The sequence below is a fragment of the Eptatretus burgeri genome, chromosome 2 (genome assembly GCF_056783735.1).
Source record: "Eptatretus burgeri isolate ZD-2024b chromosome 2, Ebu_testis_v1, whole genome shotgun sequence".
In the NCBI taxonomy this organism is placed as follows: Eukaryota; Metazoa; Chordata; class Myxini; order Myxiniformes; family Myxinidae; genus Eptatretus; species Eptatretus burgeri.
In genome coordinates this window covers 43,852,928-43,862,416 of record NC_140962.1, presented here as the reverse complement: position 1 = coordinate 43,862,416, position 9,489 = coordinate 43,852,928, and the positions used below count along the sequence as shown (strand labels likewise).

General features: G+C 45.6%; 1 protein-coding gene across 4 annotated transcripts in view; it reads right to left on the bottom strand.

The window, feature by feature from the left end:
* Nucleotides 1-3,622: 3,622 nt before the first annotated feature.
* Nucleotides 3,623-9,489, bottom strand: part of LOC147031928 (uncharacterized) — a 164,337-nt gene continuing 158,470 nt past the window's right edge. For all 4 annotated transcript variants that reach the window (XR_015054947.1, XM_085869161.1, XM_085869162.1 and 1 more), the window contains exons 3-4: nucleotides 4,614-4,712; nucleotides 3,623-4,514 (exon numbers count right to left, since the gene is read on the bottom strand). Coding sequence is in view for 3 of the 4 variants with exons in the window: in XM_085869161.1 (XP_085725287.1) it covers nucleotides 4,344-4,514; nucleotides 4,614-4,712 (270 nt within the window). In the remaining variant the exon portion in view is untranslated. The remainder of the gene's footprint in view (nucleotides 4,515-4,613; nucleotides 4,713-9,489) is intronic.

Here is a 9,489-nt window from a genome sequence, read left to right as displayed (position 1 = left end):
ATAGATAGACGAGTATGTGCCCATATGTGCGTGCCCGTACGTGCGTGGCCGTACGTGCAAAAAAAAAATAAAAAAATCTTTCAATCCGAAAACCAGAAACAACAACCACACAGGCCGTTCCTTCGCTCTGGCATGCCCGGACGTGCGTGGCCGTACGTGCAAACCAAACAACAATAAAATAACTTTCAAACCGCGAGCCAGAAACAACCACACAGGCCGTTCCTTCGCTCTCGCGTGCCCGTACGTGAGTGGCCGTACGTGCAAACCCCCCCAAAAAAACTTTCAAACCGGGATCCAGAAACAAACACACAGGCCGTTCCTTCCCTCTCGCGTGCCCGTACGTGTAACCCCCCCCCCTAAAAAAATAAAAATAAAATAACTTTCAAACCGCGAGCCAGAAACAACCACACAGGCCGTTCCTTCGCTCTCGTAAACGACGACTGAAAAGGGGCGTTGTGTTTATCTATAAATGCGCATAAGAAATCGAGAAATTATTAGAATACAGTAAGTCATCACTATCCGGAAGTGGTGCGTGCCCGTACGGAATGTTCACATGCATTCCACGAATTCTCGCTTGTATTGAAGTAACAACTGCTGTGATACTTACACACACAGTGTTAATTAAAATCCAAATTAAAATCAAGTTTACCTCCCTGTCTTTGCTTGCCATGACATTCGCTGCCATTGACCATTGCCACTCCCACGCCACGGTAACGAAGGCACCGATCGATCCCCATCGTAACCGGTACGGCACGTGACGTCATCGTCGGCCGGCCGCGCACCAGCCCACGCAGCCACGTGTCCTTTCATTGGTTGGTAAATAAATGGCCATAACTTGAGAACCACTTGTCCGAATAATATCAAACCTTGAAAAGGCACATGCTCAGGGCCCCAGCAATATACCTGGCAAGTTCCAATTAGATCGAACCAGCGGTTGTTGAAAAACAGTGGTCACAGACACACACACACACACACACACACACACACACACACACACACACACACACACACGCACACACGCACACGCACACAAACACACACGCACACGCACACAAACACACACACACGCACACACACACACACACAAACACACACACACACACACACAAACACACACACACACATTGCTGGAATTATAGATAGATAATAAAAACACTCCCTTATTGACTTTCTCAAAGGGTCAATACTCATCAAAGGGATCACACACTCATCAATACTCATCAAAGGGTATCAACATCTCAAAGGGAAAATGCAATGCCAAGCCAGGGATCGTCATTGCGTGATGTGGTGGTTGGTTGGATCCCTTGAATCGCTCATGTTGTCCATTCACACAACTCTCTTGCACTCACTCTCCCCCGTCATCTCTAGGAGAGTTTGTGGTGCTTCAGTATGCCGCACCCTCTTACCTGACACCGGGTGTGCGTTCCGCTACCAAGTTAATTGTGGAGCGCTCGCAAAGTGGCTTAAGCACTCAAGCAAGCGCTCCATTCGAAAGCGTTGATAGGGAACAGCTGGCTTGGCAAGTGTTAGCAAGCTGCTTGGTAGATGAACGCACACCTGGAGGGCGGTGGGGGGGGGGAGGATCCACCCAGAAAGAGCTGATGTGAGACAAACGATTGTTTTCCTTCTTCTCTATTTTTCCTTTTCTATGTTTACACCCGAATTTGAAACAATGTCATTCATCTTCCCATCCTCTAATGGTCCTGCATGCACAAAAACAGATCGCACTGTATAACGGCGAGGCTGTAACTGTGTACAAGTCTAAAGAGGTAACACATTCATACTGTACATGGAAAAGAGTTGAGAAGGCTTTACAGATGGTCTGGATGGCGTGCCATATGTAAGGGGGGTTCGGGGGGGGGGGACCCACTGTCTGGGTTTGTGCCTCCAACTTGTCTCGGAGCACTAAAAGAAAACAGGTGAACGCATCTTCTCCATCTTCCCACGAGCGGCAATCATGAACTTGGTAAGTGGAAAAAGTTTGCGTTCGTTAACTTGCAAAGAAACTACTTTGGTTAACTGGCAATGTTGTTTGTTTGTTTTCTTTCTGAATAAAATGCTTATGTACTTGATTTTATTTTATCTTTAATTGCCCTCGGGAAAAATGTTTTTGACCGCCCTTCAAAGTACACTTCTGCCTGCAAACGTTTTGGGTTTTATTGGGAGCCAGTGGCCCTCTCGTCCGCTTGGGCACGTTGAGGATTCCTTTTCGAATACCAAGATGTCTTTTGGATGTACTTCAAGTTTCCATCTTGGACAGCCAAACGGACGGCAACTGAATCCTTTAAAAAAAAAGTTTGTATGAAACTACCTCAAAGGACCTCTGAGATCTCTGTTCTTACTCCCTCGTCCTCACCTCCCTTCATCTTCACCGCACATCTTCCTGTGGGCTCACAAAGGGACAATCCGACAATTTCAGAAAAGGGAAGTCATGAAAAGTTTATTTATACTTATTTATTTTACATTGATCTAAGGCTCGCAAGAGCTGGCTGGATAGCCGAAAAGTACGCACACTCACCTCCAAGCTTCTAGCCTGGGTTTGAATCCGGACTCAGCTATAAACTGTCATCCCAGTGTTTAACAGGCAAGGTGATTCATCAATGTGTGTGCAGTCCTTCGGATGGATATCAAACTGGGCGTCACGTCTGCCGGCATCAGTTGGCAGATATTAAAGATCCCATGAAGAGTAGGCGAGCTATCGCCGATACGATGAACAACTTACAAATTCCTGCCCGGAAGGACTGCTGGGATGGCAATGGCAAAGGCAAACCACTCAACATAACCCTTACCAAGAAACTGCTTCGGCAACACCGATGCTCTGAAAAGAGTAGATCACAGCTCATGTTATCATCAAGGCTCATGAAGGAGTTCCTACATGAATTACATGCAGGACAACACATTAGCAGACTTTGGTGTAATATTACGTGAATCACAAGGACATTCGTAGACAATGGACAAATACATACCGTGGTAGTTTGGGATTTGAATGAGGCAGGGGTTCAGATGGGAGCACACCTAACAGCCTAACCCAACAAGTCAATGAAAAGTCCCCCACCCTCCAATTTTCCATCCATTTCATGGTTGTTGTGAGGAAAATTAAAAAAAAGCATCCTATTGTTTGTGATTCCTTGGTTACCATGGCATTGTACCAACAGCATCACCACTGCAGTTAGCTGTTTGGTACAACTTCTCTAAACACCAAGCCGATGGTTCCTAGGTGTGAACACTGCCACGAAGATGTAATAACGTTTGCACTGCAAATGCTTGCATGAGTTTTTGCTACTTTTCAGGAACTTTAACTTTCTTCAGTAAAAGTTGTTCGTGTTGAAAAGAAGAATGGATGAAAAAAAGTTTTAACTTTTTAAAAAAGTTAAAAAGAGGCACTCGGTAGAGCACATACCTCTGCCAGGCTGAACAGTTTACGTTTTGTGTCCCGCCGATAGGTCGGATCTGGATTCGGACCGGAACCAAAGTCAAATCAGCTTGTTCTTGTCACCTAACCAACTCATCCGCCTAGTTTTGTCAAAACTCATCTACAAATTTTTGAGATGTCATGCTACATATCGTTTTTGGCCCCATCCCTCAATGGTGAAGAATCACTTGGAAAATAAAATAAAAATTATCGTGTCCAGCTCTTCACCGAAATCGAATTGATTCTTCCTTGGCACACACCCAACCGCTCCACCAAGTTTCGTCTGAATCCGTCCACAACTTTCTGAGAAATCATGCTCACAGACAAACAAACAGCCAAACATGGGTGAAAACATAACCGACATCCACCTTTGGTGGCAGAGGTAATGTAAAAGAAAAGATTAGTTTAATCCAAAATAGATATGGACAAAATTAACAGATGTGCTAAAGGAGTATTAAGACGATGGTGTGGAGAAAAAAAAAACATAACAGAGGATGATAATTAATTCCTTAGGTACATGCTCAACAACAAATCATTTAAAAACGATCATAAATGACCATACATTTGTCACCATTCCAAAACAGCCTGAGTTGCTATTGGTGTGACATCAGAAGAACAGTAATATCTGCACACCTCACATTGCAGAGGTGTCCTTCGTGTGTTCATCTATGTCCGCAGAGCAAATAAGGAAAAAATAATTTGAGAATTCAACATTTTAATGAACACAATTTGAAGCAGAAGAGTGAAGTTTTTATTATCTACAATTCACTCTTCTAGCAGCCTCATCATCTACCAATATAAACCACAATGTGTAGCTGTGTATTTGTCAGTCCCCTTTCAGAAGGACGATTTGAGTAGGGTTTTAACACGATACCCCAATCCATACACCCAAACCATTTCGGATTAACTGTGGTGGGCTCTTGACATCAACCTATCTCGACAACCAATGACAGACATCATAATCAATTATGCTCTCATTGTAGAGGTGGACCGTCATGACCCTCTCATTGTCGGAGAGGGCCTCGACCACCCAATCAGTCAGGAGACCAGCTGACCGGGCGGTAGTCCATCTCACCCAGAACTCGGCAAGCCTTCCAGCGGACTGGAAGGACACATCAAATCCACAGGTCAAAGAGGTTAAACAGTAAAAATCCTCAGCCTTGAACTCCATCATGCCCAGCAATACCGTCCGCCAAAATACCTCACTTGGTGGAACGGGTGCCACCTTCTCAAACTTGCACCGGATGCATTTGTGGTGCCTGCTCACCATGCTGGAGTCCTGGGGAGGGCGGGGACAACACTAGGGGAGAGGTGGGGGGGAGTTAGGGAGGTAGTAGCAAGGAAGCATGAGGCTATCTTCCTGCCTGGTGAGCAAGGTCAGCCAGACAGGAAGATGGCTGAGAGAAAAGCATGAAGTGAAAAGACAAACAATAACACAGGACTAACAAGACAAAAATTATAAAATAAGGAAATAGACAAGATGGGGAAAATAAAACATGCCTGACAAACACAACAATTGGCACAGGAAGCACAAGGCAAAACACTGAAAATGAGCTGCCTTGCGGCTGTCACCATCACACAACCTCATGAACGTGCCAAAGTCTGAAGCCTCGGCCTAGTGTCAGGTGTGCTTATATCTTCTTTGTTTATTAGACATCCCACGGATGTAAATGAACACTCGTTTTACTCTGTGTGCGTTGCACATCACATGAAGCAAATTTCACTTCCCTGCATCTTGTATTTATTGTTATTTTTAAAAACTCTTCTGTACACTGACCTTGAGGTTCAGTTTTCAAGTCACCGTCTACAGTTCCAATAGAAGAGATGAAATTACTCTTTTATGGAAAAAGTTTTTATCGTTTTTTTATCCTCAAAAATAGACCGTAGTGAACACACAGTCGTGTTGAAAGATTGGCATTTAAGTTTTGGGTCAAGGATGATGGCACGGTCACCCACATCCCTCATGAGATCGTCATTGGGATGGCCCGTGGCCAGGTGTTTTGCGTGGGACAGCCTAAATTATGCCATATCTGTGGTCAACTGGGTCACCTTGTGTCTGGGTGCAAAGCATAATTTTGCTCCCAGTGTGGCTGATTGGGACATTTGAGGGAAAACTGCACTGCACAGGTGCAGCGCAACCTCTGTGGTGCACCGGGGAACACCTTCCGCTCCTGCCTGCGGAGCTACGTGAGCAAGATGCGTGCATCTGCGGGTGGGGGTGTGGGTGTTGTCCCAGGAATGATGGAAGGTATGGGGTCTGCCTTGCTTGTTGTGTTGTCCCCCCTGCCCACAGAGGAGGTGGAGCGGGAGGTGGAGCAGGATGTGGAGCAGGAGAGCAGGGAGGAGGCTGCAGTTCCCTCACCCTCAGTACAACGGGACCTGAATGTGGTTGCATCGGGTGCTGTGCCCACTCGGGTGGGAGGAGAGAATATTGTGGAAAATGTGGTTTCTCCGGTGGTGGGGTCTGAGGGAACAACCTCCATCCATAAGACCCCGCTGCTGGGTGTTGAAAGTGACAGCTCCTCCTCCAAGGACGTTGGTATAGACACAGGTGAATGGACAATGAACAAGTGCCGGAGGAGGGGTCAGCAGTGTAAAAGACCACCTCCTCTGGGCAAGGCCTCACAGGCAATTTATCACAAGCGAACCAAAACAAAGAAACCTGTGGGGCGAAGAGCCCCCCCGGGCATTAGACGGCCTATCCGGGGGCGGTGCAGAAGGGGGACAGGACATGGTGGATCACGAGGATGGTTCCCCCAGTTATCCCTCCCCTGTTCCTTCCCATTTTCTGGTTTGATTTCTGTTTGACCCTCTTGTCTCTGATTCTTTTTTTCTTGACTTTAGATTTCTGTTGTTGAGTTTATTTTTTTTTTACCTTTTTAAAAATAATAAAGTAGGCTATGACCATTAAACCATCACAACGAAATGTGCCAGAAGATAAAGAAAATAGTGTCACATTTGTACACTTAGTGTTTTGAAATAATGCTTTTTCTTGCTCCGAAACATCATATCTTCCAGTTTCCTTGAATATTACAAATAAAATAACTCCAACCCGTCATTTTTGACAGGCTTTTATACTATTCTTTTATAAAGACTGGTGTCATCAATATGGGAAAGGTAGCAATATATTTCCCAAATACCTGTACCAACAAATTATTCATCACCAACTGCCATAAGTCACCTGTATGCCAAGCAAGCAAGCCAAACATTTCATCAACAGATAACTTTAAAAAACAAAAAAAATTGGTCCGACAGGATGATACTCAGGAAGCACACATACATTTGCACTATATAGCCGAGGTTTGATTCCCAACCAGAGTATAAACTGTCGGATTGCACTTTTCTGACTGGGCGGTGCATCACAAGGTGTTTGCCGGGTGTCCCATCCGCGAGCATGAGCTGCTGGACGTTAAAGATCCCACAGTATCATTTGAGAAGAGTCGGCGAGTTGTCACCCGCACCCTGGAACAAATTACAAATTCCTGCCAAGTCTGTGCGCAGCAAGCGATCTGACCTTTCTGGATATTTCTTAACAGGTTCCGCTTGCTATCAATCAACATGCTTGCTGCGCGGGCTGCATCTCCTCGACTTATAAACCAATTCTCACACAAAGGTGTTTGCATGTCACGTGCGAACGGCCATCTTTGGCTGCAAAGGAAATTGTAAGTGTGAAATTTGGCAAAGCAAAACTCAACCACTGTTTCACAACAATGCTTTGTGCTTCTCGCACCCTTTGACGCAAAAGCTTGTGCAGAATGTGCAATGGCCTATGGTATCACTTCCACAGCTCAGAACACCCCCCCACCCCCCGTAACCGCAAAATTCACCACAACGTCTGCCGGAGCAATGGATTAAAGATAGACCTCCCCCTTCTGGGAAAGCCCTAACGGTTATGGAGGAGAACAAACAGGCTTCTGGTTTGCAAGTATGAACTGCTCCCTTTCGCATCTTTTCACTTCTTCAAAGGGTCTTTGCACTCTTTCTCTCACTATCTGTTCCCTGCTTTGTACACACATTGAGGTTTGTCAGAGAGAAACATCAAAAGGTTGAAAGTGAGAGATATGTTGAATTATGTAGAATTCATACATTTTGTTTAGCGACCATGTTGATTGTCATTGTGAAACTGCTACAACAGTAACCTTCATCAATGAGTCATCAGACAGGTGTGAATAGAGATCAAAGCAAAACCTGACCACACAAAAGATTAAAGTGACCGTTAAAGAAAAAAAGACCATTTGTTTTATTTCCATGACTTTTTCTGGATACTTTAAAAGGAAGCATATTTCCCATGGAACATGTTGCCAAGGGGCCATACACAAACATGTGACGGTTTGGGGGTGGGGAGTGTTGCCTGGGGTGTCGCAGAGTGCTCCAGGGGGGAGGAGGATGTTCGAGCCGCAGTCACGTGACACCATCTTAATGGTTGCAGCCATCTTGGACTTCCTTCACCATTTTTTTTTTTGTACAAATTGTCGAGGCTCGCATAAAAGCTAACACACAAGACGTACAACAAGCAAAGCAGGAGACAGGAGGGGCAGGAGATGGAAGGAAAAAAAAAACAGTGTGGAACAAGGACATGAGGAGATCTGTGGAAGGTGGAGGGATGGGGCGGGGTACACAGGGTAAACAAGATGGACACTACAGGGACTTTCAGGAAGGAAAGCAGGGAATTTGAAGGAGGTGGGTTTTGGGTGGATTAACGGGGATGGAAAAGAACATGGTTTTGGATGGGGGAAGATAAGAGATGGTTGTGAACAGCTGTTTTGAATACCTGGAGGGAGGAGTGGGATTGAAGAGAGTGTGAGAGTTTGTTCCAAAGGTGGGAAAAAAGAGGAATAAAAGAGTGAAGGTGAGCAGTAATTCTTGATTTTGGCAGTTTTACCAGAAGGGGGTTGCTGGCAGACCTTGAGCGCTCTGCGGAAATATGGGGGGGGGGGGTCAGGAGCTCAGCTGTGCCACCAACCTGTCTGCAGTGAGAGAGTGAGAGACCCAAAAACTCAGCTTCATCGCAGGAGATACCAATGATCCTGAATGCCTTGGTTTTCACAGCGTGAAGCCGAGAAAGGTGAGAGGTGGGAGCACCAGCCCAGAGGGGAGCAGCAGTACTCCATCAGGCTGCAGACGAAAGCTTTGTATGTGGTCAGGAGCTCAGGTGTGCCAAGAAAGGATTTGTACGATTTGCCCAGTCGGCGACTGGCTTGGAAATCTTGCTTTCCCAGGAAACATCATGGCAGATAGTGAGACCCAGAATCTTGAAATAAAGGACTTTTTCAAGAGGATTGTTGAGAAAGTAGATGGGGGGGGTTCAGATGGTCCTTTCAGAGGGACAGCGAGTGTGTGAGATTTGTCAGGATTGAAAGATATGTTCCACATATTGGACAACCTTGCAATTTTATCCAGATCTGCAGAGAATGAAGAAGCTGCTGCTTGCCGACTTGAGGGATGACAGATGGCATGGCAGAGGGTGGAGCCATCAGCAAAGAGCAAAAGAGTATTTTCCAGAGTCAGAGAGATCATTGATGAAAACCAAAAAAAGGACAGGACCCAGAACACTGCCTTGAGGAACTCCAGCCTGGACAGGAAGACGAGATGAGAGAACTCCATTTAGGGCCACACGTTGGCTGTGACAGGAGAGGAAGTCAGTGAACTATGAGTGGAGATGTCCTTGGATACCACAGGAGGAGAGTTTGGTGAGCAGGGCAAGGTGCCAGACCATATTGAAGGCACATCATATTGTTGCGAATCTGGAAGCCATGAGCACACAGATATTCAGGTTCCTATAGCTTAGTTATTTCGATAAGTATGTGTTTCGACTTAGAATCCATCCCATAGTCTAATGGGTGAATAAATGTAAATGCGCTGTGAAGTTATTTTAATAGTCAGGTTTTCTTTTATTAAACACCAACGATAACAACACGAACAATAACAACTCCAACAATAACAACACGAACGATAACAACTCCAAGAAATGGGATGCGACAGCCCACACCGACGGCAAATGAGTCACGCCGGAAGCGAGACGCGCGGGAGAGGGATAAGAACGGAAGAGAGAGACAGAAATTGGTTGTTCTTGGTTC